Source organism: Elephas maximus, chromosome 27 (genome assembly GCF_024166365.1).
Source record: "Elephas maximus indicus isolate mEleMax1 chromosome 27, mEleMax1 primary haplotype, whole genome shotgun sequence".
In the NCBI taxonomy this organism is placed as follows: domain Eukaryota; kingdom Metazoa; phylum Chordata; class Mammalia; order Proboscidea; family Elephantidae; genus Elephas; species Elephas maximus.
In genome coordinates this window covers 7129499-7157215 of record NC_064845.1, presented here as the reverse complement: position 1 = coordinate 7157215, position 27717 = coordinate 7129499, and the positions used below count along the sequence as shown (strand labels likewise).

General features: G+C 45.2%; 1 protein-coding gene across 2 annotated transcripts in view; it reads left to right on the top strand.

Moving 5' to 3' along the window:
- CMTM7 (CKLF like MARVEL transmembrane domain containing 7) overlaps positions 1-21709 on the top strand; it is a 70838-nt gene extending 49129 nt beyond the window's left edge. The window contains exons 2-5 of one of the 2 annotated variants that reach the window (XM_049871199.1): positions 7247-7420; positions 13571-13669; positions 17491-17572; positions 21066-21709. In XM_049871199.1, the coding sequence (XP_049727156.1) occupies positions 7247-7420; positions 13571-13669; positions 17491-17572; positions 21066-21079 (369 nt within the window). In that variant the 3' untranslated portion in view covers positions 21080-21709. The remainder of the gene's footprint in view (positions 1-7246; positions 7421-13570; positions 13670-17490; positions 17573-21065) is intronic. The other variant, XM_049871200.1, reaches the window with a different exon arrangement.
- Positions 21710-27717: the final 6008 nt, after the last annotated feature.

Here is a 27717-nt window from a genome sequence, read left to right as displayed (position 1 = left end):
AGAATACTATACAGCTGTTTTTGGAAACACTGATGGCGTAGCGGTAAAGTGCTATGACTGCTAACCAAAAGGTCGGCAGTTCAGATCCACCAGGCGCTCCTTGGAAACTCTATGGGGCAGTTCTACTCTGTCCTATAGGATCGCTATGATCTGGAATCGACTCAACGGCAACGGAGTTTGTTTTTGTTTTTTTTTAATATAGCTGTTTTAAAGAAAAAGGTAGATCTATATACGTGGCATTAAAGACCTCCAAGGCATGTCCTAAAATGGTGCCTTTGTAAAACTTAATATGTGGCCTTCATAATGTGAAACAAACTTCACGAATTTTGTTGTTGTTAGTTGCCCTCAAGCCAGCCCCCAACTCCTGGCGACCCCATGCACGATGGAGCGAAATGCCGCCCAGTCCCTCGCCGTCCCCGTGATCGACCAAATATTCAGTTCTCCTCCTCAAAGGCAGCCATTGTCACCAGTTTCTTACATGTCCTTCCAGAAATATTCCCAGCCTGGACAAGCATAGTGGAAAAAAAAATTTTTTTTTCAAAAAGCATAGGACCTGGGTTTTAATGCCCTGCCAGGTGACTTTGCTGCCTGGTTGGATTCAGAAATCGGTGTGGTCCATTACCTGGCTGCCCAGGGTCCCTTAATAGAATGGTTCCTGTGTTATTCTCCCTCTCTTGTGCTTTCTATTGCGTTTTTATTTCTGGGTACAAAACAAAGCTGCGTGACCAGATTGGAGGTGGGTATGGAGGAGGGTGGGGAGGACCCTGTAGCTAAAATCTGATATTGATCAGACTGGCTCCCTGAGGGAATAAGCCAGACTGCCCCTCTCTCTGCCCTGGGGGGTATTAATGAGATTGCACAGGCCTATTCCCTGGTGAAAAAGCCCTGGTGGCGTAGTGGTTAAGAGCTTGGCTGCTAACCAAAAGGTCGGCAGTTCAAATCCACCAGACACTCCTTGGAAACCATATGGGGCAGTTCTACTCTGTCCTATAGGGTTGCCATGAGTTAGAATCCACTTGACTGCAACAGGTTTGGTTGAGGAAACCATGGTGGCATAGCGGCTAAGTGCTACGGCTGCTAACCAAAAGCTTGGCAGTTTGAATCCACCAGGCGCTCCTTGGAAACACTATGGGGCAGTTCTACCCTGTCCTGTAGGGTCGCTATGAGTCAGAATTGACTCGATGGCAATGGGTTTTGGGTTTTTGTGTTTTTTTTTTATTCCCTGGCGATGACACAGTGGAGGCTTTAACCCGGAGGCAGGAGTACATTTCTCTGTACCCCAGGGCAGAATTCAGCAGAATTAGGAACAAATCCAGTTCTTTTCCCGCCAGCCCACTGCCAAGCAGACATTTGTGAGCCTGCTTCCATTTACAAACGGGGTTTCCAATCGCTGAATAGCCATCTACATCTCTGGCTTTTTGTACAAGCCTGGCTTTCATCTCCTGGGCTTTTCCAGAAAGCCTCTTAGAGCTGGGTCTGAGACCTTTTGATGTTGGTTTCCATCCCTTACTTTCCCTCCACCCGCCTGTCTCTTTCTCTGAAACTTTATTCCAAGGTCAGAGTAAAAGCCCCAACAGGAGGGTGGGGTTGAGGGGCCTGCGGCTTGGAGCCCAGGGCTCTCAGAACAAAAGGTGTCTGGTGCCCTCTTCAGCCAGACACAGGTACTGCTCAGTGGGCCAGACGTGGCTGGGGCATGAGGATGCAGGCCTGCTGATGGAACGTCCCAGAGGACAGGCTGCAGGCAGTGGGCGGCAGGGTGCTCCCCAAGACCAGCAGAGGTATCTGCTGCTCAGCTTTGAAAGCATCTCCCAAAAGCTGCCTTTTGGGACGCTCAGCCAAGTCTGGGAACGTGGGCCCGGGGCCCTGCAAGCTATCTGATGCCTGGCTATGTGTGTCCAGACGTGTTAGGACTGGCCTGGTTTGATTCTGAAGTTCTGCAGGGGACAGTCATTTCTCTCTGGGCATGTCTGAAGGCTCTGTCCCCTGTGAAATTGAAAGCCAGCGCTCCTGTCACTGAAATCATCTCTTCTTTCTAGTAAGAATTCAGATCGTTTGGAAAATGAGGGTCACAGAATCAGCAAGGGTACAGTATGGGAGAGAAAGGGACGTTTCTAATCTGCGGTGACTTCAATGCCTTCAGAGAGCCTGTGGCTCGTCTGCGAGACCTTTGCTTTGAGTTGAGGGTTCTTGCAACATGATTTTTAAATTCCTGGACATTTATGCCTAATATTTTCTTTTCAGCTTTGATGACAGATATAGAGGAGCAAACCTTTATGAGAGGAGCCGGTGGGCACCACAGAAACCGGTTGGTCATGTTTGTGGATGGTATCACGTTGGAGTTGCTCTAAACACATCTGTCTCCGGGAGGAACCTCCCAGCCTCTCTCTGTGCTGGAATCGGAACGCCTACCTCGGCATCTCTGAATTGGGGCGCGTTTGTTGATTTGTTTTTCTAACTGGGAAACTGTGGAACAAGAAGGGGTCCTGAGTAGGGAAAAATAACACCCCAGGTCCTTTTCTCCAAAGTTTTCTTGTTCTTTCTTCTGCTTCAGCTTTCTGGCTGCCCTCCTGAATATTAACCTGAATGATTCATGGGTACGCCCCCCCCTCAAACTTTGCAGAGATTACCTCCACATCTTAGAAGAGTTTCTGAAAAGTTTGGTGTCAACCAAACCTTTTCTTTTTTTTTTTTTTAAGCGCACTAGATGTTAGCCGTTTAAAGTGCTGTTCACACGTGAGGAACGTGCTTCTTAGCGTAATCAAATGTATGAGACCAAATGGGCAGCTCCTGTCCAAAAGCAAGAAGAGAAGGCAGGAAGGGACAGGAACTGGACCAATGGACACAGGGAACCTGGGGTGGAAGGGGGGGGGGGTGTGCTGTCACATCGTAGTGATTGCAACCAGTGTCACAAAGCAGTGTGTGTTCAGATTTTTGAATGAGAAATTAACTTGGGCTGTAAACTTTCACCTAAAGTACAATAGAAAAAAATAAGTAAATAAAGTGTTACTGTTGTTGGGTGCCGTGATGTCAATTCTGACTCATAGCAACCCCACATGACAGAGTAGAAATGTCCCATAGGATTTCCTAAGCTATAATCTTTACGGACGTAAATCACCAGCTCTTTCTCCCGTGCAGCATCTGGGTGGGTTCAGCTGGGTGGGCTTGAACCTCCAACCTTTTGGTTAACAGCCGAGTGCTTAACCACTGCACCACTAGGGCTCCTTGTAGGAATGAATAAATCCTTGGACAAAAAGGAAACCGTTAGTAGCATGCACCATCTGCTGGGTTACGGGTGCCTTCCTGAAAGGGCATGGTTGCCCCTTAGTAAGTGGACAGAGCTGGAAGTTGTATTTCATAAGCAAGTGCCCCAGAGGGGTCTGCCGTGTTTGTGGCAGAGCCCGAGGTACTTCCTGCTGCAGAGCGCTCAGCCCTAGGGGATTGAAGGGGAAGTCCTGCTCAGACCCCTTTTGTTCACTGGGAAACTCCCAAATCCCTGTGTCACCATGAAAAAATCACAGCTCTGTCACGGGTGAGGAGTTCTAAGCGTTTACTTAATCTTTGCTCTTACAAAGGTGCCTCTCTGCGCAGGAATCACACTGCATGGTCCCGAATTATCTGCATTTTAAGACAGATAATAAAAATCCCCGGGCACGGCAGTCAAGCACACTCCTGACTGAGGCAGAAGCGCTCTCCGGCGTCTTCAAACGACCTCTAGGCGTGAATCATTATTTTACCATGGCTGGCTGGCCTGAGAGGAACCGAAACATGGAAATACTCACATTGCTCATTAGCAAAGGGAAATACGCAAATGTTGAGGGTCCCTTCGTGCCTTCTTGTCAGAGCCACACTCTTCTGTTTTGATCTGTTAAGCAAAACAGTCTTCGTGGCCCCTTTAAGCTTCAAGCCGAGAGTTCTTTTTTAGCTGTTGTGCCGATTACTGAGGAGCTTCATGGTCCTGGAAATGAGGGGCTCTAGAAAACAGAGTGTCGTCAGCACTGGCCACCTGGACCAGCCTTGGACCCATTTTGTGATTTCATTCTTATTGTAGACTCGATGTTTTCTGCAGCAGGTTTTCTCAGCAGCAGCTCTATTGACATTTGGGCCAAATAATTCTTTGTCATGGGGGCTATCCTGTGCACTGTGGGATGTTTATTTGTCATGGGGGCTATCTCGTGCCCTGTGGGATGTTTCACAGCATCTCTGGCCTCTACCCATTCCTTGCCAGTAGTACACCCCCTAATAGTGACAACCAAAAATGTATCCAGACATTGCCATGTGTTCTCTGGGGGACAAAAATCACACACTTACACCTTCTCTCTTTGAGAACCACTGGTTGTATAGGAAAGAGACAATACAAAATAATCTTTGTCCTGAATTAGTGCATTTAATAGATCCTAAGATTTTACGTGGAGTTTCTGCACGGTGCAACAGTTAATGCATTCAGCTGCTACCCGAAAGGTTGGAGGATCGAGTCCACCTAGAAGCACCTTGGAAGCACCTGGCAACCTACTTATGAAAAAAATCAGCCATTGAAAACACTATGGAGCAGTTCTTGTTTTTGTTTTTTTTTATAATTGTGCTTTACATGAATGTTTATAGAGCAAATTAGTTTCTCATTAAATAATTGGTACACATATTATTTCATGACATTGGTTGCCAACCCCATGACGTATCAACCCTCTCACCTTCTCCACCTTGGGTTCCCCATTACCAGCTTTCCTGTCCCTCCTGCCTTTTCATCCTTGCCTTTGGGCTGATGTGTGCATTTAGTCTCGTTTTGTTTTATGGGCCTGTCTAATCTTTGGCTGAAGGGTGAACCTCAGGAGTGACTTCGGTACTGAGTTAAAAGGGTGTCCAGGGGCCGTACTCTCAGGGTTTCTCCAGTCTGTCAGACCAACAGTAAGTCTGGTCTTTTTTTGTGAGTTAGAATTTTGTTCTACATTTTCTGCAGCTCTGTCCAGGACCCTCTATTGTGGTCCTTGTCAGAGCAGTCGATGGGGGTAGTCAGGCACCATCTAGTTGTACTAGACTCAGTCTGGTGGAGGCTGTGGTAGTTGTGGTCCACTAGTCTTTTGGAATAATCTTTCCCTTGTGTCTTTGGTTTTCTTCATTCTCCCTCATGGAGCACAGTCTTATTCTGACACACACGGGATCACCATGAGTTGGAATCAACTCAATGGCAACTGGTTTTTACTGGTTAAGATTTTACATACATTTAACACCTGGGTGTTATTGATGTGTTCCCTATGTGGCATGGACAGGTTTTATTCTCTTGAGGGGACTTTATAAAGACTATAATCTTCTCTCCCCTTGCTAATACTATTTACCTGATCTAGTTTTTTAGTCAGCCTGCCCATTCATTCACTCACGCAGCAGTATTCTTAGTGAGCTCTTACTATCTGCCCTAGTGGTGAACAAGCGTAACATCTAAACCAGGATTCCCACAGGTCTGATAACTCATCTACCTTTCTCAGCTTGTTTGATGATGATGTTGTTCTTAGGTGTCGTCAGTTTGACTCATAGCGACCCTGTGTACAACAGGATGAAACACTACCCGTTCCTGCGCTGTCTTCACAAGGGTTGTTGTACTTGAGCCCATTATTGCAGCCACTGTGTCAGTCCATCTCATTGAGGGTCTTCCCCTCTTTCGATGACCCTCTACTTTACCAAGCATGATATCCTTCTCCAGGGACTGACCCCTCCTGATAACATGTCCAGAATACTTGAGACAAACTCTTGTCATCCTCGCTTACGAGGAGCGCTCTGGCCGTACTACTTCCAAGACAGACTTCTTGTTCTTCTGACAGTTCACGGCATACTCAACACTCTTCACCAACACGATGACTCAGAGACATCAGTTCTTCTTCAGTCTTCCGTATTCATTATCCAGCTTTCGTGTGCACATGAGGTGATTGAAAATACCATGGCTTGGGTCAGGCGCACTTAGTCCACAAAGTGACATCTTTGCTTTTTAACACTTTCAAGAGGTCTTTTGCAGCAGATTTTCCCAATGCAGTGCATCATTTCATTTCTTGACTGCTGCTTCCGTGGACGTTGGTTGTGGATGCAAGTAAAATGAAATCCTTGACAGCTTCAGTCTTTTCTCCATTTATCATGATGTTGTTTATTTGTTCAGTTGTGAGGATTTTTGTTTTCTTTAGGTTGAGGTGCAATCCATACTGAAGGCTGTGGTCTTTGATCTTCATCAGTAAGTGCTTCAGGCTCTCTTCACTTTCAACGAGTAAGGTTGTGTCATCTGCATATCGCAGGTTATTAATCAGTCTTCCCCCAAACCTGATGCTGCGTTCCTCATATAGTCCATCTTCTCAGATATTTGCTCAGCATACAGATTGTATAAGTATGGTGAAAGGATACAGCCCTGATGCACACCTTTCTTGATTTTAAACCACGCAGTATCCCCTTGTTCTGTTCGAAGGACTGCCTCTTGGTCTATGTACACATTCCACATGAGCACAATTAAGTGTTGTGGGATGATGAGGATTTACATATATGGGAGGCAGAACTGTATCTGGCATGGGAAACATTGTCCCTGGTGTCAGTCAGACTTGGGTCCACATTCCAGCTCCTTTGCTTTCAAGTTGGGTGGCCTTGGAGTAATTATCAAACTCAAGTGCCTCAGTATCCCCATCTGAAAATTGGGATATTATCTACCATGCAGGGTTCTCTGTGGCCTCAATGAGATCATGCATGTCAGCACCAGGAAATGACAACTTGTTCTCTACCAACTAGGAAGGTATAATGTATGAATTGCCATGTTTGTAAGTCAAAAACAGCCAAATATTGGTAACGTCATAGAGTTCAACCTTATACGAAAATGCTAGATCCAACATCATGCTGAACTCTTCTTTTTGCTCTCTGGGGGCCCAGTAAGGAGACGGAATGACTCCACTTTGTTACTTTCCTGTATTCCTGCCTCCTCTCTGAAGATGCTTCCTGCCGGCACAATTTAACGAACTTCAGAGATAACAAAGCCAGCTGCCTCAGGACTCAGCATTCACAACCTGTGTGTATCGTACAAGCCTGAACTGTGTGAAACTGCTCTCTCCCTACCTTCCTGCCAGTCCGTGAGGAGATAGCCTGAATTTTAGCGGTTCCTCAGTTTGAGCTTTGGAGGGAGTGAGAGGTGGAGGACAATTGGTTTGTCTTCTGTTGGTTTGTTGTTGTCTGTTCCTGGGTAGCCGCCTTGGGGAGGGGTTTCTCTGACGTCTCCATGTTTACGTCTCAGGTTACTCTGCTGATTGCCTTCATCTGCGTGAGGAGTTCTCTGTGGACAGACTACGGTGCCTACAGCTACTTTGAAGTGGTCACCATTTGCGACTTAATAATGATCCTCGCCTTTTACCTGGTCCACCTCTTCCGTCTCTACCGCATGCTCACCTGTATCAACTGGCCCCTGTCGGTAAGGGAGTGGCCTGGCCCCATTCGTGGCTCCCCTGGGCAGTCTGCGGAGGGTCTGATGCAGAAGTCAGAGTGTTAGCTGGGGCACCTAGACCCGACGGAGCACTTCCCGTCTGCCTTCCCACCCTACCTCCTTGGCTGTCCTTTGCTGCCTCAGCCCTGAGCTTCCCACTGTGGGCACCTCTGCCTGGTATCCTGCTGGTATCTAAAACTCACTTTTCAGCTCCTGGAAGGCTTTGCCTCTCACTTCAGTGTTTATTTTCTCAAGTGACAGAAAAATGGGCTGTGTGTGATTGAGTTGGAAAGAGGAACATGGAAAAAAGTAACCGATAAGGAGGGTGGGTATTTATACTTTTAACGAGAATTGAAGGATAAGATTCGTTAGCTAAAATGGACTGACAGGGACTGAGGAGAGAAATCAGAGGTTGCCAGGTTTTTTCTGCCTACTATATAATGTTTTTAACAGCTTTATTGAGATCTAATTCACATGCCATACAGTTCACCCATTTAAAGTGTACAATTCAGTGGCTTTTAGTATATTGACAGTGTCATACAACCATCACAGCTTTAGAACATTTTCAATTTAGATTAGTTTTAGAACATTTTCATCACCTCAGAAAGAAATCCCATGTTCACCGCAGCATTGTACACAATAGCCAAAAGGTGGGAAGAAACCAAGAGGCCACCAACAGAAGAATGGGTAGACAAAACGTGGTCTGTATACACAAATGGAATATTATTCAGCCATAAAGAGAAATGAAGCTCTGATCCATGCGATGACGTGGATGAACCTTGAAAACATTAAGCTGAGTGAAATAAGGCAGACACACAAGGATAAATATTGTATGAGCCCACTTTTATGAAATCTCTAGAATAAGCAAATGCTTGGAGATCAAGATGTATTCATGGCTACAAGGGCTCGGGGGATGGGAAATGAAGAGATATTCCTTAAGGTGTACTGAGTTTCTGTTTGTAGCGATGACAAACTTTTCGAAATTGATAGTGGGGATGGCACAACACGGTGAATGTAATTAATGTTACTGAATTGTGCAAAACAGCAAATTTTGTTACATATATTTTACCACAATAAAATTAAAAGAAAAGGAACTCCATACCCTCTTAGCTATCACTGCCCCCTCCTCCCCTCTAGCCCTGTAGAACCACTGATCTATTTTCTGTACATATAAATTTGACTATTCTGGCATTTCATATAAACAGAATCATATGTGCCCTTTTGTGACTGACTTCTTTCACTTAGAATAATGTTTTCAAGTTTTGTCTATGTTGTAGCATGTATCACTACTTCATTCCCTTCTATGGCCAAATAAAATTTCATTGTATGGATGTATATCACATTTTGTTTATCTGTTTATCAGCTGATAGACATTTGGGTTGTTATCCACTTTTTGGCTATTATTAATAGTGCCTCTATGAACATTCATGCACAAGTTTTTTGTGTGAACATACGTCTTCATTTCTCTTGGATACGTACCTAAGAGTGGAATTGCCAGATCATATATGGTAACTCTATTTAACGTTTTGAGGAGCTGCCAGGCAGCGTTCCAAAATGGCTACACCGTTTTACATTCCTACGAGCAATGTATGAAGGCTCAATTTTTCCACATCTTTTCCAACCCTTGTTATGTGTTTTTGGATCCTAGGCATCCTAGTGGATGTGAAGTGGTATCTCATTATGGTTTTGATTTGCATTTCCTTGATGGCTAATTATGTCAAGCATCTTTTCATGTACTTACTGGCCATTGGTGTATCTTCTTTGAAGAAAGGTCTATCACATTCTTTGCCCATTTTTCATTTGTATTGTCTTTTTACTGTTGAGTTCTTTGTATATTCTGGATACTTAGACCCTTATCAGATATATGATTTGCCAGTATTTTCTCTCATTCTGTGGGCTGTCTTTTCACTTTCTTGATGGTGTCTTTTGAGGCACTAAGGTTTTAAATTTTGATGAAGTCTAATTTATCTTTTGTTGCTCATGATTCTGATGTCATATCTAAGAATTCATGGCCAAATATGAGTCATGAAGACTTACCCTATGTTTTCTTCTAAGGGTTTTGTAGTTTTAGCTCTTATATTTAGACCTTTGATCCATTTTGAGTTAATTTTTGTATATGGTGTGAGGTAAGAATCCAACTTTTTGCATGTGACTATTTATACACTTGTCCCAGCATCATTTGTTGAAAAGATTATCCTTTTTGCATTGAATGTTGTTGTCACCCCTGTCAAAAATCGGTTGACAATAGACATGTAGCTTTGTTTCCAGACTCTCAATTCCCTCCACTGATCCTATATGTCTATCTGCATGTTATTGCCACCCTGTTTTGATTGCTATTGCTTTGTAGTAAGATTTGAAATCTGAAGGGTGAGTCCTCTCACTCTGTTCCTTTTTATGATAGTTTTGGCTGTTCTGAGCCTCTTGAAATTCCATATAAATTTGAGAATCATCTTGTCAATTTCCACAAAGAAGTCAGCAGGGATTTTGATAGGAATTGCCTTGAATCTGTAGACCAATTCGGGGAATTGCCTTCTTAATGATATGAAATCTTCTTTTCCATGACCATGGAATGTTTTTCCATTTATTTACATCTTCTCTAATTTCTTTCAGCTATGTTTTGTAGTTTTCAGAGTATAAGTTTTATACTTCTTTTGTTAAATTTTCCTTAAGTATTTTATTTTTTTTTTTTGATGCTATTTCAAATGGAATTGTTTTCTTAATTTCATTTTTGGATTGTTCATTGTTAGTGTATAGAAATACAACTGGTTTTTGTATATTGATTTTGTATCCTACAAGCCTTGCTAAACGTGTTTATTAGTTCTAATAGTTTTTTAGTGGATTCCTTAGAATTTTCTATATATAAGATCATATCATCTGCAAATAGAGATGATTTTACTTCTTCTTTTCCATTCAGGATACCTTTTATTTCTTTGCTTGCCTAATTGTCTTGTCTAAAACCTCCAGTACAATGTTGAGTAGAAGTGGTGAGAGTGGACATCGTATTTTGTTCCCGGTCTTAAAGGGAAAGCATCGAGTTCATCACCATTAAGTATGATGTTAGCTGTGGGTTTTTCATAAATGCCCTTTATCAGGTTGAGGAAATTCCCTTCTATTCCTAGTTTGAGTGTGTTTCGTTTGTTTTGATTTTATGAAAGAGTGCTGGATTTTTGTAAAACTCTTTCTGCATCTATTGAGATGATCTGTGGTGTTTTTTTTTTGTTTGTTTTTAGTCTATTGACATGGTGTGTTAGAATGATTTTGAGATGTTAAAACAATCTTTCATCTCAGGGATAAATTCCAATTGGTTATAGTGTATAATTCTTTTTATATGTTGCTAGATTCAGTTTGCTAGTGTTTTGCTGAGGATTTTTGCATGCATATTCTAAGAGACGTTGGCCTGAAGTTTTCTTGTCTTGCTGTATCTTTGTCTGGTTTTGGTAATACTGGCTTCATAGCCTGAGTTGGGAAGTGTTCATCTCCTATTTTTGGAAGGATGCATGAAGAATTGGTATTAATTCTTTAAATGTTTGGTGGAATTCAACAGTGAAGCCATCTGGGCCTGAGCTTTTCTTTTTGGGTAGTTTTTTGTTTAATTTTATCTCTTCACTCGTAGGTCTATTCAGATTGTCTATTTCTTCTTGAGTCAGTTTTCAGTAGTTCGTGTATTTCTAGGATTTGTTCATTTCATCTAAGTTATCTAATTTACTGGCATACAGTTTTTCATAGTATTCCTTTTAAATCCTTTTTATTTCTGTAAGGTTAGTAGTCATGTCCCCTCTTTCATTTTTTATTATAGTAATTTGAGTCTTGTCTCTTTCTTTCTTGGTCATTCTAACTAAAGGTTTCTCAATTTTGTTGATCTTTCTCAAAGAATCAGCGTTTAGTTACATTGATTTTTCTCTATTGTTATTCTGTTCTCTATTTCATTAATTTTCACTCCAATCTTTATTTCCTTTCTTCTGCTTGATTTTGGTTTAGTTTGCGCTCCTTTTTCTAGTGTCTTAAGGTAGAAATTTAGATTGTTAAATTGAGATTTCTCTTCTTCTTTAATATAGGCATTTACCACTATAAAATTTCCCTGATGTCTTTTCTTTAACCCATTGGTTATTTAGGGGTGTGTTGTTTAATTTTCACTTACTTGTGACTTTTCCAAATTGTTTTTGTTATTGATTTCTATTTTCATTCCAGTGTGGTTGGAGAGCATACATTGTATTATTTCAATCTTTTTAAATTTATTGAGGTTTGTTTTATATCCTAGCATATGGTCTATCTTAAGAATGTTTCCTATGCACTTGAAAAAATTGTGTACTCTGCTATTGTTGGGTAGAGTGTTCTAGAGATGTCTGCTAGGTCTAGTTAGTTTATACTGTTGTTCAAGTCTTCTGTTTACTTGTTGATTTTCTGCTTGGTTTTTCTATTCATTATTGAAAATGAGACATTGGTGCTCCAACTATTATTATTGAACTACCTATTTCTGTCAGTTTTTGCTTCATGTATTTTGATGCTCAGTTATTAGGTGCATATATGTTTATAATTGTTATATCTTCATGATGGAGTCACTCTTTTATCATTATAAAATGTCCCTCTTTAGCACTACTAACATTTTTGTTATTAAGCCTATTTTGTTTGTATTTGTATAGCTACTCCAGCTTTCTTTGCATGATATATCTTTTTCTGTCCTTTCACTTTCAATTTGTTTTCTTTGAATCTAAAGTGTGTCTCCTTTATATCACATATTCTACTATATGTTGAATCTTTTTTATTTTTGGTTCAGTCTGACTACCTCTGCTTTTTTGACTGGATTGTTTAATCCATTTACATTTAATGTTATTATCCACTATATTAAGAGTTTTTTTTTTTTTTTTTTTTTTTTGCTCAACCACACATTTTTGGCTGAGTACTCTCTAAATGGCTTCATGTTAAGACTCTTTCAAGCTGGTTTTCCCTATCCCATGCCATCCTCTTCTTTCTTCATGGGTGGCCTTGGAGGTGGAGAACTTCCAGGTACTAACCTGCTTTTTAGCCAAAATCTCTGTGATTCACCTCATTATACTCCTTTCTAGTCACTAATGGAGAAACCAGGTTCTTTGATTTCACACAGCCTGAAGGGGATTAGCAGTTTAACAGTGGGATGCTTCTCCAAAGTTTAATAGCTGCCTGCCTATTGGGCAGAACATCACAATGGAATCATTTCTAAATTCTCATTAAAGACAACTGAAAAGGGATGGCTGTAATTCCTGATTCCCTTCTGATTTGTTTAATAGAAAGGGGAAGGGTGAAATGGAAGCATTCCTGTGCTGCTGAGTAACAGACCTTCATCCGTCTGTCCTGGGCCTGCAAAAATGGCCTTTTAATCATGAGGGGTGAATGAGGTGGAAATGGGTGGCCCTGTGGTCCATGGTGAGAAGCAAAGGCAGCGTTGACCCTGCCAGTAGACTTACAGGTGGCAGTGCTTGGCCTGATACACACTTCTGAAGAGAAGAGAAGGGGGAATGACAGAATGAGGACAAAACCAGGAGGACTTAGGAGTGAGAAAGCCAGCTCCCACCACACACCCATAGAACGTTTCAGAGCTGACCTCTTTCTAGGCTCAGACTCTGAGTCTGGGGGGTCCAAGCACCTCTTGTTCCTCACTTGGGGCTGTTCACAGAATGGGCAGACACTCTGGTCAGTCACGCAAAGCCAGCACATTGTCAGCCTGGAACTTTCTCTGAAGCAGAAGATACACCTCTCTGTATGGGGCTTTGCTTCTCGGAGCTGGAGCTTCATTGAAACTCTCCAGCTGGGGAGTTGAGAGAGGCTTATTTGCTTTGGTCAGAGGTCAGAGATACTGCCTACAAATTGATCTCACGAATGAAGCTGTCCTTGAGTGGCTGTCTCTACTCACATGAGACGCTTTCTTTCTCTTTGTCCCCTTCCCTTCCTGCTTGCCCGCCATCTTTCCGCTCTTTTGCCTGGGCCTCTTCCTTCTGCGTTTGCTGCCTGCAAGCTGCGCTGGGCCTCCTGTGGGCATGTTGCAAGGAGCAAGAGGAAGTATCACTGTCTCCCCGTCTTTGCATCTTCTCTGATGTCCGGTTGCTGTCTAAGAACCAGGAGTGGACCTCCGTACCCACGGCTCTGCTCTATTTTTGCCCCCAGGAGCTCCTGCATTATTTAATCGGCACCCTGCTTCTCTTAATCGCCTCCATCGTGGCAGCCTCCAAGAGCTACGGCGTGAGCGGACTGGTGGCCGGAGCGGTGAGGATGGTCTCTCGGGGGAGCTTTTAGGAATGAATTCATGTTTCAAGTGCTTGTCTTCTTCCTGATGGGGGCAGAAGAGGGGCTGGTTTTGGGGGCCCTTTTCTGCAAAATCAGCACCCACCTTGATGCTACCATCTCCCAAGAGCCTTAAACCTGGGCCCACGATGGAGGATCTCATCTGCAAATCCCAGGCTCTCTCTCCTACAGCCACCATTTAAATCAGCTGGTGAATAGGTTCTAATTCACATGCCCGCTCTGATCGTTCGTGGCTGCCTCAGCACAATGCAGGGGAAGATTCAGAGGTCTCCGTTAGGCCCAGGGGAAGGGTTCTATGATCAGTTAGGCGAATCCTAGAATTGCCATTCCTGGCTTTTAATAGTACTCAGGCCAGCAAAGGCATCATTCCTGTACTTTTCAGAGGTGAAAACTGATCCATCTGATGAATGAATACAGGGCTGTGGGAGGTGTGTGTGTGTGTGTGTGTGTACTTACATTATTTGCACATAAACACATACACAGTTACATGGATATGTACATATATACATAGATGTATGCATATATATGTGTGTGTGTTTATATGCACACATATACATACATAGTTACGTAGATATGTACATATAGATGTGTGTATTGTGTGTGTACTTACATTATATGCACACATATACGTACAGTTATAGATATGTACATATATACGTACGTGTGTATATGTGTGTGTCCTTACACTATATGCACACATATACACAGTTACATGGATATGTACATATATATACATAGATGTGTGTGTATATATATGTATGTGTGTGTGTGTGTGTGTTTTAAGAAGGTTCATAGATCCCTGTCATCTGATTTGCGATTTCATTTCTGATTTAGCCGGTTGTCTCCAGTGTGGTAGCTGTGGGCCCATACTGATTCGTTTAACGGATGAACAGGCAAGATTTTTACCGCGAGTTTTGAGCAAAGCTCTGAGCTCTGAGCGGCCGTCACTGTCTTTTGTTTACATATGTTCCCGAAATCCTCCAGACTCTAGCTGGGAGAAGTAGGTTGGCTGAGGGCCGGAGTCTATCCTCCAAAGGTCTGCACGCGGCAGAGCTTCACTGCGCAGGGCGCGTCCAGGCCTCTAAATGCTGATGCTCCGTAACTGCCTCCAAGCCCCCCACCTCCCCCGGGCTGCCTCTGAGGTCAGTGTTGGTCGCCACCCGCAGGCTCCTCGCTGCCCCACGCAGGGCAGGTGGTGGAAGAGATGCTGAGGAAACCCATGCCCTCTGCTTCAGGGGCCCCACGGGGAGAGTCCCGCTGAGTGTTATGAGTCAGGCTGTACTTACCGTGCCAACCCTGGAATCCACCCCCCAGCGAGCCTTAGTCAGACATCATCCTTGTGCCTAGGACCCAACCTTGGACCTGCGGGGTGGGGATGGGGCAGAAGAAATACTTGATAGAATCCTTGCTTATGAGAAAGTCGTAGTCTATTTTAGGAGGAGAGGCCAAGGCATATGAAAGGATCTGCAAACAAGGCGGTGTCGTCTAGAACGGCATTATAGACCAATATAATAAACCGTTCAGTTATGCAGGGCAGACAGTGGAGACCAGGATGGTATATAATGTACCAATTGTGCAAAGCAGACCATGAGAGGCCAGGACAGGCTCCAAGAGGCAAATTATGTGGTGCGAACAATTGGTACAAAAGGAGCCAAGGAGGGGAACTCAGGGAAGGAGGGAGAGCTGGATGTGAGCTGGTGGGGTCAGCTGTTCATACAAACCAGCAACCAAGCCCAAAAGAAGAAAACAGACCTTGTTGAGAATCCTGCCCTTCGTCTGGCTGCTCCTGGGCCATTCCTGTTTGCTTTTAGCTGCTGAGCCTGGCTTTACACGAGGGACGGCGTGGCGAACCCAAGTCTGAGACCGCTTGGACAATGAGTACAGCCGAGCGTGGATGCAGGAGCCAGGCTCCTGGGGCTCAAATCCCATCCTTGCCCCTTGCCCGTGTTTTCTGTGGCCTTAGGCAAAATAATTGACTTCCTGTCCCCCTTGTCTTTAGCTGTAAAATGGCAGGGGTGGGGGTGGGGTGATACTAGCACCCAGCTGGCAGAGCTGTGAGGGTTAAAGGAACCAACACACCTGTAAAAGGCTTAGGGGTCCGTGGGTGATGCAAATACAACGTGCTCAACTGCTAGCCGAGAGATTGGTGGTTCAAACCCACTCAGAGGTGCCTCGGAAGACGAGCCTGGTGATTTGCTTCTAAAAGGTCACAGCCTTGAAGACCCTATGGAGCAGTTCTACTGCATACGTGGGACCGCCATGAACAGGAATCAACTCAGCGGCAACTAACAACCATAAAGGGCTTGGCGCACCGGCTGGCACATAGTAACGCTCAATGAATTTTAGCTGCTACAGCTGCCAGTGTTGCTCACAAATACGGAAAGGACTCCAGGCTTCAGAGTGCCAAAGAGACCAAGGTTTGCACTTGCTTCTCCTTGTGGAATGCCCTCCTCCTCCCGGGGGCCCTGTTCCTCCCGTATAAAGTGAAGAGGTCTTACTAGACCCAGCCAGCTTTCCTCGCACTTGAGCACTGGGCTGGAGCCTGAAAAAGGAAAAGAGCTCTGCCTTGACTTATTTTCATTTCATATTATTTAAATACGTGCAAAGGTAAACTGAGGCCTAAAGGCCTCTGCTTCTGGCTCTAACCAGGCTATGCTACGGGCTAGAACAGATTTACAAATGAAATTTACAAATGAAGCGCAAACAGTGCTACCCCAATAAAATTCACTGTAATGTTAAAATTTTTAAAAAACAAATTAAGTTTTACAGTTCCGTCTTTTTCTTCTTTATGAACCCAGGATAATTAAAGTACAATAGCTTGGAGCCAACCCGTTGTAAACATAAACCCAAACATGGGATTGAAATTGCTTTGCACTTCATGGTTATATAGAAATCTCTTAGAACAGGGATCAATAAACATTTTCTATAAAGGTCTGGATAGTAAATATTTTTAAGCTTTGTTGGCCATCCAGTAGACCCATTATAGCAAGAACAGAGTCACACACAAAGCATAAGCCAATGGGTGTGGCTGTGTTCCAATAAAACTTTATTTACAAAAACAGTGATTCCGCCTTCCAGCTGTAGTTTGCCGACCCCTGACATAGACGATCCAGAGTATGCTTATATAAAAAAAAAAAAATGCTTATATTAGTGTTTATATTTAGAACCAATATCTACATATTATATAGAACCAAAAACACAAAAATTTACAAACTCTGGAAAAGAACTTACAGGGCCTGGATGATATCTCTGCAGACCCAAGACGCGCAGCAGGTGTGCACTGGTGTGCCTGGACAATATTCAAATTCTCCCATACTACCCCTATCAGAAGGATCCGTGGCGGTACAATGGTTAAGCATTCAGCTTTTAACCAAAAGGTCAGCAGTTCAAACCCACCAGCTGCTCCGAGGGAGAAAGACGTGGCAATCTGCTTCCATAAAGATTTATAGCCTTGGAAATCCTATACTCTGTCCTGTAGGGTCGGTATGAGTCAGAATCAACTCCACAGCATGAGTTTGGGTTATCTTTTTTTTTTTTTTTTCCTGTACCCCCATCCGGGTACACAGCCTCTCCCCTGGACCACCCAGCCCACTTACGGACCTGGGGTCGGCAACTGGGCCTCTCTGGGCTTCCATCTCTACACCTAAAGGATGAGGTGGTTGGATCAGGTGACTCCCCAGGGCCCCTGCCATCCACAGTCAGTACAGGAGGGAAAACAGATGAGCAATGGGACTGCCTGGCGCCTGACCCTTGGACTGTGGGTTTCCGTCTCTCCCGTGCAGATATTCGGCTTCATGGCCACCTCCCTGTGCCTGATGAGCATCTGGCTGTCCTACAAGATCTCCTGCGTCACCCAGTCAACAGGTGAGTCCTGCTTACCTGTTCTCAGAGGATCTCTGAAAGCTCCCTGTGCTCGGGAACAGGAGAACCACTCCTTCTTGAGTTTAGCGGTAGGGAATGGCCCTGCACCGAGGAGGCCGTGTTCAGGCCCGAGGCAGACCCAGAAGCAGCGTTAGAGCTCAGGGGCCAGGCAGGAGAAAAGATAGACCCCCAAGAACCTCTGCTGTAATCCCTGCCCCTACCATGCCCAGGGATGCCCCGAATTTCCAGCCTCTGATGGCAAAGCATTTTTTTTTTTAATTGTGGCAAAAATATATCTGACAAAACATTTGTCCATTTTTACATGTATGATTCAGTGACATTAAGGGACTTTGCCAAACTGCTAGACTTTTGTTTTTCTGTCTTGAGCAGTGGTCTAGGGTTGAATTGTAGGTTCAAGGTAAACATACGCAGTTTTTAATTTTTATTTACGTTTTCTTCCTCCCTAGCTTTCTTAGTTCAGCGTGTTGTGCAGCCTTATCACTGCCCTTTTCCCAATTCCGCCACCATTAATAGAAATTCAGTGCCCCTTTTCCCATGCCTCTCACCCCTGATAGCAAGTAATAAACTTCAGCCTTTAGACATTTGCCTGTTTTAGATATTTCATCTAAGTGGGATCATTCAATATTTGTCCTTTTGTGGTTGTCTTACTTCACTCAGCATAATGTTTTCAAGGTTCACCCATATTGTAGCATGTTTCAGGACTTCACTTCTCTTTGTGACTAATAGTCTAAGTTACCCAGTACTGCTATAACAGAAATACCACAAGTGGATGGCTTTATCAAACAGAAGTTTCTTCTCTCACAGTCTAGTAGGCTAGAAGTCTAGACTCAGGGCATCAGCTCCAGAGGAAGGCTTTCTCTCTCTGTTGGCTCTGGAGGAAGGTCCTTGTCATCAGTCTTCTCCTGGTCGAGGAGCTTCTCAGTGCAGGAACCTTGGGTCCAAATGACACGCTCTGCTCCCAGCATTGGTTTCTCAGTGGTATGAGGTCCCCATGTCTCTGCTCACCTCTCTCTTTTGTATCTCAAAAGAGATTGGCTCAAGACACAACCCAATCTTGTAGATTGAGTCTTGCCTTATTAACATATCTGCCGATAATCCCATCTCATCAACATCATAGAAATAGGATTTATAATACATAGGAAAATCACCTCAGGTGACAAAATGGTGGACTATCACACCGTACTGGGAATCATGGCCCAGCCAAGCTGACAGATATTTGAGGGCGGGGTGGGGGGGAACAATTCAGTCCACAACAGTAAGATTCCATTGTATGTAAAAAAAAAAAAAAAATTTTTTTTCTTATGTATACACCACATTTCGTTTATCCATTCATCTGTTGTTGGACATTTCAGTTGTTTCCACCTGTTGGCTGTTGTGAGTAATGCTGCAAGGAACATGGGTTTACAAGTGACAGAATATTTTCTTGAATTGATCTTCCTCTTCCTAATGACAGAAATAAAATGTAGAACACTTAGAAAATACAAATAAGGAAAAAAAATTTAAATAAAAACTGTCTGTCATAACTACCTGGGAACAGCATCTGGGGGGCTGTTCTTCCAGTATTTCCCCTTTGAACAGATACCGTGTTGCTTTTATTGAAGGGATCAGACTTTGTGCTATTCTATAACCTGCTTGTTTTTTTCCTCTTACTTAACCACGTGGAAACCCTGGTGGCATAGTGCTTAAGTACTACAGCTGCTAACCAAAGGGCCAGCAGTTCAAATCTGCCAGGGGCTCCTTGGAAACTCTATGGGGCAGTTCTACTCTGTCCTATAGGGTTGCTATGAGTCGGAATCAACTCGACGGCACTGGGTTTGGTTTGGTTTGGTTTAACTACATGGCACACATTTTCCTGATAGTATTAGGTCTTCTTCTCCATCATTCTTAATGGCTCTGTGATGTTCTGTTGCATGACTGTGCCACAGTTGATTTAATTCTTCTCTTTGGGGATTTAAGGTTTTTTGTTGTTGTTGTTGTTGTTGTTTTCTTTGCTATTAAACAGTGCTGTAATGAACATCCTTGAAACTAAGACCTTATACATATCCAGTGAAGACTTTGTCTCACATACTTTGGACATGTTATCAGGAGGGGCCAGTCCCTAGAAAAGGACATCATGCTTGGTAAAGTAGAGGGTCAGCAAAAGAGAGAGAGACCCTCAATGAGATAGACTGACACAGTGGCTGCAAGAACGGACTCAAGCATAGCACTGATCGTGACGATGGTGCAGGACCGGGCAGTGTTTCGTTCTGTTGTATACAGGGTTGCTCTGAGTCGGGACCGACTCGACAGCACCTAACAGCAACAACACACTTAGCCCTAATATTTTTTTCATATTGAAAATAAATTCCTAAAAGTAGAATTGCTGAAAGCTTGACCTGTTGTTTTTATTAATCTACTTCTTTCTTTGATCCAGCACCTCCTTCCTTGGTGTTTTTTTCTTTCTTTTAAAAAGTACGTTAAGGACATCAAAGTACGTACATTAAGGCGTGTGATACATGGTCAGAGCTGCAGAAAGGTGGTCATAGTAGAGCTTTCAGTTTCCTTCTGTCGGTCGCTGGCAAGAAGTTAAACCCATTGCCATCGAGTCGATTCCGACTCATAGCGACCCTACGGGACAGAGTAGGACTGCCCCACAGGGTTTCCAAGGGGCGGCTGGTGAATTCAAACTGCCGATTTTTCGGTTAGCAGCTGAGCTCTTAACCACTGCACCACAGGGCTCCAGCGAGGCATTAATACGATGCTAAGTGAAAGAGGCGAGTCCCAGAAGACCCCCTATTATATGATCCCATCCACTTGGCATGTCCAGAACAGGCAAATCTACAGAAACAGAAAGTAACCTAGTTGGTTGCTTAGGACTGGGAGGTTGGGAGGGAAGGGGACGCATGAAGCAGGGGTGACAGCTAAGGGGTGTGCGATTTTTTTTTTTTTTGAGATGATGAAAATGTTCTAAAATCAACTGTGGTAATGGCTGCACACATCTGTGAATATACTAAAAATTACTGAATTGTACACTTTAAATGGGTGGATTCTATGGTACGTGAGTTTTATCTCGGTAAAGTTATTTTTAAAAATATGAGTGATAGAAAGTATAGAATGTGAAACAAGAAGTTGATAGGTAACGTCTGAAGTTGATCAATCCATACACGTTGGTATGAAATATACTACTGAAAATTATGGAATTATGGAGGAGCTTGCCAAAAGCAGCAGCTGACGGAGTTAGAAGGAGTTACCCCAGAGGACGAAGACTCAGACTCGGGGGCCGCACACTGCTAAGGTGGGGGGGTCCCTCCTGCACTATTTAATTTTTTTTTAGACATGCATTTCAAATGAATAAAGTAATTGCAAAGAAAGTTGGTCCTGGGTGGAGGAAAAAAAAATGCCCTGAGCAGAGCTTGGGTGGGTTCCTGCCTTCTGGGTGGCTCTGAATGGGCCTGTCCCCAGCACGCTGACCTGACCTTACCATTTCCTTCCCAAGATGCAACCGTCTGATGAAGGCACAGCACCAGGCACTGCAGGAGACCCTGCCGGGGTTGGCGGGACTCGAGGCCCAGCAGACAGGAGGGCTGGTGGGCATGTGACCTGAGGAAAGCCTTCTGAACCTGTGTTCCTGTGCCAAAGTCCTGCTCTCTAAGACACTGGCTCCCTGGGCTCTGAGCTGGTCCAGCCTCTTTCTCTGGTCTCTCTCTGTCAGCTTTTAGAACTGCCTCAAGAGTCGGCAGTTCAAATCCACCAGCCACTCCTTGGAAACTCTACAGGGCAGCTGCACTCTGTCCTATAGGGTCGCTATGAGTCATAGCTGACTTGACTGCAATGGGTTTTTCAGGTACTGACGACCCTACGGGAGGGGTTTCCGGAAACTCGTGCATAAATCTGCTTCTACTTCACATTCCTCGGGGAAGGGAGCTGCCTTAAGGCCTCTCATGAAAACAAAGCCACCTCTTAACTTACCTGGCTGTCAGCCTGGCCTGGAAGACACCCATCTTTCTTAAATGAGGCATGCCTGTAGAAACACTATGTGGTCGGCCCGTCCCCAGAGAGGAGATCCCAAGTCTCCAGCCTTTGTTACCATTGTGTGTGTGTATGTGTTTGTTTTTTAATAAACTATTGACTTGGCCAGTTGCAGAAGGATATCTTATTAAACTAGAAGAAGAGCATAAAACCAGGCTTGAAACGAAGTTTCTGTTCTGTGTCCAGCACGGTGCCCTAAACCCCATGCTCTGTGTATAAAACCAAAAGACCAAACCCGTTGCCATCAAGTTGATCCCAACCCATGCCAACCCCACATGTTACAGAGTAAAATGTGAATTCTTGGCTGTAATCATCATGGGGCAGATTGCCAGGCCCTTCTTCCACAGCATCACTGAGTGGGTTTGAACCATCAACCTTTAGGTTAGTAGTTGAGCACAAACTGTTTGTACTGCCAAGGGACCTTGCTAAACTACTAGACGTTTATTGTTTTAGGTGAAAATTTATGGCACAAATTAGTTTTTCGTTCAAAAATTGTATATACAAATTGTTTTGTGACATTAGTTGCAGTCCCCACAACGTGTCAGCACTCTCTCCCTTTCTCTTTCTCCCTGGGTTTTCCGTGTCCATTTATCCAATATTCCTGTCCTTCCTGCCTTCTTCTCTTTGCTTTTGGGCAGGTGTTGCCCATTTGGTCTCATATACTTGATTGAACCAGGAAGAAGCACGTTCCTCGCGTGTGTTATTGTTTTAAAGGCCTGTCTAATCTTTGTCTGAAAGGTGGTCTTTGGGCGTGGCTCCAGTTAGCAGGGTGTCTAGAGGCCACAGTCTCGGGAGTTCCTCCAGTCTCTGCCAGACCAGTAAGTCTGGTCTTTTTTTGGGTGAATTTGAATTTCATTCTACATTTTTCTCCCACTCTGCCCAGGATCCTCTATTGTGATCCCTGTCAGAGCAGTTGGTGGTGGTAGCGGGGCACCAGGAGACTGAGAACTACTAGGCTTTTGTTTTTCCCTCCATCTTGGGCGATGGTCTAGTGTTGACTTTTAGGTTCTAGGTGAACATGTGCAGTTTTTAATTTCGGTTTACTTCTCTCTTCCTCCTCTACTGTAATACCAATTTCCTCATTCAGTGTGAAATAAGGAAGAGGCTTTGGAGGAAGTTAATGTTTTTTAACTCTTGACAATTCATCTTCTTGTCCTAAATTTGCTACTTCCTCAGTCATAACATTCATGATCACGTGGAATAGTTACAACTGTGCTTCTGGGCAGGTGTATCTTGGCCATTTTACAGATGAGAAAATTGAGGCTCGGAAACTACTTCTGAGCACAGGGTAAGCCAAGGAGAGCCAGGTGTAGCAGCCAGGTCTCTCTGATTCCAGCCCTACCCTCTCCGGGAAACCAAAAAACCTAACCAGTTCCTGCCGAGGTGACTCCAACTCAACTGTTACTTGACGATGCTGTGGACACTAGGGAGGCGGCCTCAGAGTCCCCAGTGCTGACTCGCCAGCCCTGGGCTACAGCTTCACCCAAGGGAGGGACTGTCTAAGCCGGTAGGGCAGTGCTATTCAGATGCCCATGTGGACACTAGGGAGGCGGCCACGGAGTCCCCAGTGGTGACTCGCCAGCCCTGGGCTACAGCTCCACCCAAAGGAGGGACTGTCTAAACCGGTAGGGCAGTGCCATTCAGATGCCCAGGGGGACACTAGGGAGGAGGCCTCGGAGTCCCCAGTGCTGACTCGCCAGCCCTGGGCTACAGCTCCACCCAAAGGAGGGACTGTCTAAGCCGGTCGGGCAATGCCATTCAGAAGCCCAGGTGGACACTAGGGAGGAGGCCTCGGAGTCCCCAGTGCTGACTCGCCAGCCCTGGGCTACAGCTCCACCCAAAGGAGGGACTGTCTAAGCCGGTAGGGCAGTGCCATTCAGATGCCCAGGTGGACACTAGGGAGGCGGCCTCGGAGTCCCCAGGGCTGACTCGCCAGCCCTGGGCTACAGCTCCACCCAAGGGAGGGACTGTCTAAGCCTGTAGGGCAGTGCCATTCAGATGCCCAGTTGGACACTAGGGAGGAGGCCTCGGAGTCCCCAGTGCTGACTCGCCAGCCCTGGGCTACAGCTCCACCCAAAGGAGGGACTGTCTAAGCCGGTCAGGCAATGCCATTCAGAAGCCCAGGTGGACACTAGGGAGGAGGCCTCGGAGTCCCCAGTGCTGACTCGCCAGCCCTGGGCTACAGCTCCACCCAAAGGAGGGACTGTCTAAACCGGTAGGGCAGTGCCATTCAGATGCCCAGGGGGACACTAGGGAGGCGGCCTCGGAGTCCCCAGTGCTGACTCGCCAGCCCTGGGCTACAGCTCCACCCAAAGGAGGGACTGTCTAAACCGGTAGGGCAGTGCCATTCAGATGCCCAGGGGGACACTAGGGAGGCGGCCTCGGAGTCCCCAGTGCTGACTCCGGCCCTGGGCTACAGCTCCACCCAAGGGAGGGACTGTCTAAGCCTGCAGGGCAGTGCCATTCAGATGCCCAGTTGGACACTAGGGAGGAGGCCTCGGAGTTCCCAGTGCTGACTCCCCAGCCCTGGGCTACAGCTCCACCCAAAGGAGGGCCTGTCTAAGCCGGTAGAGCAGTGCCATTCAGATGCCCAGGTGGACACTAGGGAGGAGGCCTCGGAGTCCCCCGTGCTGACTCGCCAGCCCTGGGCTACAGCTCCACCCAAAGGAGGGACTGTCTAAGCCGGTAGAGCAGTGCTATTCAGATGCCCAGGTGGACACTAATGTGAGAATAACAGGGTGAGGCCAGCCTCGAAATCCAGGTGTATTTAGTCTGAGTTCTCCAGAAAAATAAAGCCCATAGGATAATTGGATAGATGGATGATAGATAGATAGATAGGTAGGTAGACAGGATAAATAGATGAATGGATGATAGATTAATAGAGATAGGTAGGTAGGTAGACAGGTAGATAGACAGGATAAATAGATGAATGGAGGATAGATTAATAGAGATAGGTAGGTAGGTAGACAGGTAGACAGGATAAATAGATGAATGGATGATAGATAGATTAATAGAGATAGGGAGGTAGGTAGATAGGATAAATAGATGAATGGATGATAGATTAATAGAGATAGGTAGGTAGGTAGGTAGATAGACAGGATAAATAGATGAATGGATGATAGATTAATAGAGATAGGTAGGTAGGTAGACAGGTAGATAGGATAAACAGAATGGATGATAGATTAATAGAGATAGGTAGGTAGGTAGATAGGATAAATAGATGAATGGAGGATAGATTAATAGAGATAGGTAGGTAGGTAGACAGGTAGATAGACAGGATAAACAGATGAATGGATGATAGATAGATTAATAGAGATAGATAAACAGGTAGGTAGGTAGATAGGATAAATAGATGAATGGATGATGAGAGAGATAGATGATAGATGGACGGACAGAGGGACAGATAGATGATAGATAGATGATTGATAGATTGGTTGATTGATTGATAGATAGATGAATAGATATTGATTTATTTTAAGGAACTGACTCCTGCAATTATGAGGGCTGGCAAGTCCAAAATCCATTGGGCAGGCGGCAGTCTAGAAACTGGCAGTCTTAAGTCTGAAATCTGTAGGGGAGGATTTCTATGTTAAAGTCTCAAGGTAGAATTCCTTATTCTCTGGGAAACCTAAGTTTTTGCTCTTAAGGCCTTCAACTGATTGGATAAGGCCCACCCACATTATTGAGTGTAATCTTTTTTTACTTAAAGTCAACTGATTGTAAATGTTAATCACATCTACAAATACCAGCCACATCTAGACTAGTGTTTGACCAACTAGCTAGGCACCACAGCCTAGCCAAGTTGACACATAAAATTAACCAGCCCACCAGATATTAATTCTTCACAATACAGGTGTAAACTGGGACAGCTGGCCAGCCTCCCCGCAAGAGACTGAGATGCAGTAGGTCTGGGCTGGGACCCAGGAATCTGCTAGGCCTGGCAGGTAAAGTGTGGTTCAGCCACAGGGTCATCACCTGGGAACTGGTTAGAAAGACAGGATTCTAGGTTCCACCCAGACCCTCTGCATTGCAGCAGACGCCCCGTGTGCACGTCCGCGTTTGAGTCAGTGGTGTTACAGATGAGTTCACTGTTCTAATCAAAGACTCTTCAGGGGCAAGCGCAATTCTGAGGTCTATTATTTCATGATGCGGGGAGGGGTGAGGAATGGTGTCGGTAGGTGTTCTGGGTAAATCTGCTTCCTGTCGCTGGACCCACAGCTACATTAGGAGAAAGCCTGCAGAACAACTGCTTCCTATCATGGCATTTTGAAACCCCTTATCCTTTCCCAGGTCCCTGGGTGGCACGAACAGTTTGCACTCAGCTACCTCCTAGTTATCTAGTGCTGCTATAACAGAAATACCACAAGTGGGTGGCTTTAATGAACAGAAATGTATTCCCTCACAGTCTAGTAGGCTAGAAGTCTGAATTCAGGGTGCCAGCTCCAGGGGAAGACTTTCTCTATGTCGGCTTTGGAAGAAGGTCCTTGTCATCAATCTTCCCCAGTCGAGGAGCTTCTCAGCGTAAGGATCCTGGGTCCAAAGACACACTATTCTCCTGGCTCTTGTTTCTTGGTGGTATGAGGTCCCCCTGTCTCTCTGCTCGCTTCTCTCTTTCATATCTCGAAAGAGACTGACTTAAGACACAACCTAATCTTGTAGGTTAAGCCCTGCCTCATTAACATAATTGCCGCTAATCCCACCTCATTAACATCATAAAAAAACCCAGTGCCCTCGAGTCTATTCCAACTCATAGCAACCCTATAGGACAGAGTAGAACTGCCCCACAGAGTTTCCAAGGAGCGTCTGGTGGATTCAAACTGCCGACCGTCTGGTTAGCAGCCGTGGCATTTACCCGCTATGCCACCAGGGTTTCCTGTAACATCACAGAGAGAGGATTTACAACACATAGGAAAATCACATCAGATGGCAAAATGGTGGACAGTCACAATACTGGGAATCACGGCCTGGCCAAGCTGACACCCATTTTTTGGGTGGGGACACAATTCAGTCCATAACAGCTACTAACCAAAAGGTTGACAGTTCAAATCCACCCAGGGGTGCCATGGAAGAAAGAGCTGGTGCTGATCTAAACAAAACAAAACAAAAATCCTGTTGCCGTCAAGCTGATTCCGACTCATAGTGACCCCACAGGACTGAGAAGAACTGCCCCGTAGAGTTTCCAAGGAGCGCCTGGTGGATTTGAACTGCCAGCCTTTTGGGTAGCAGCCGCAGCACTTAACCACTATGCCACCAGGGTTTCCAGTGCTGATCTACTTCCCAAAAAATCAGCCATCGAAAATCCTATGGATCGCAGTTCTACTCTGAAACCCAGAGGGTCTCCATGAGTCAGAATCAACTCGAGGGCAACAGGTTTTGGTTTGTCCTTTCCCACATCCTGGTGCCAGCCCTCAGAGGCCCCAGGGACCCCAAGGCAGAGGAGAGCCGTGGGAGCCAGCACTGGACGAGAAGCCCAGGGCCTGTGCTGAAGGCTGGCACACCAGCTCTGGCAGCTGGCCAAGTCACATATAACCTCACTGCCCACCAGGTAACAGGTGAGAACCTGACCAAGAGGTCAGATATCACCGAGCTTGGTGAACAGGGACATGTGAGCTTGGTGGGGTGCAGCTATGCTCCTGCTGCCCCAGGGGGGAGCAGGCACTGAAGGCAGGAACCCCACTACGTTTGCATGCCTGAGTTTCTCACGGGAGGAGTGAAGGGCAAAAGATACAGAGGAGACGGGTCCTCAAGCTTTGCATATTTTCAAAGTGGAACGATGGTGTGTAGTCCATATTGTTCACACAAGACAAAGCAGCACTCAAAGGCAGTACAGGACCCCAGCCTAGGCCCCTCCATAGCTGGAAGAGTAAAAATGATACCTAACCGAAAGCAAGCAAACCACAGCCCAACAGAGACCACAGCAATATTGTAATAGCTAAGCAATACGGGTCCTGGAGAACTCTGCAAGCCAGGCCCTCTCTGGGAGCTGCCCAGTCTGTGGGCAGTGCTCATATTTAACCCAGACTCTGTACTCAGTACCCAGGCTGCCAGGCCAGGGAGGTGACCCACCTACTAGGGCCAGCCAGGCAGTGCCATGGAAAGAAGGGAAGGATGGGCCCATG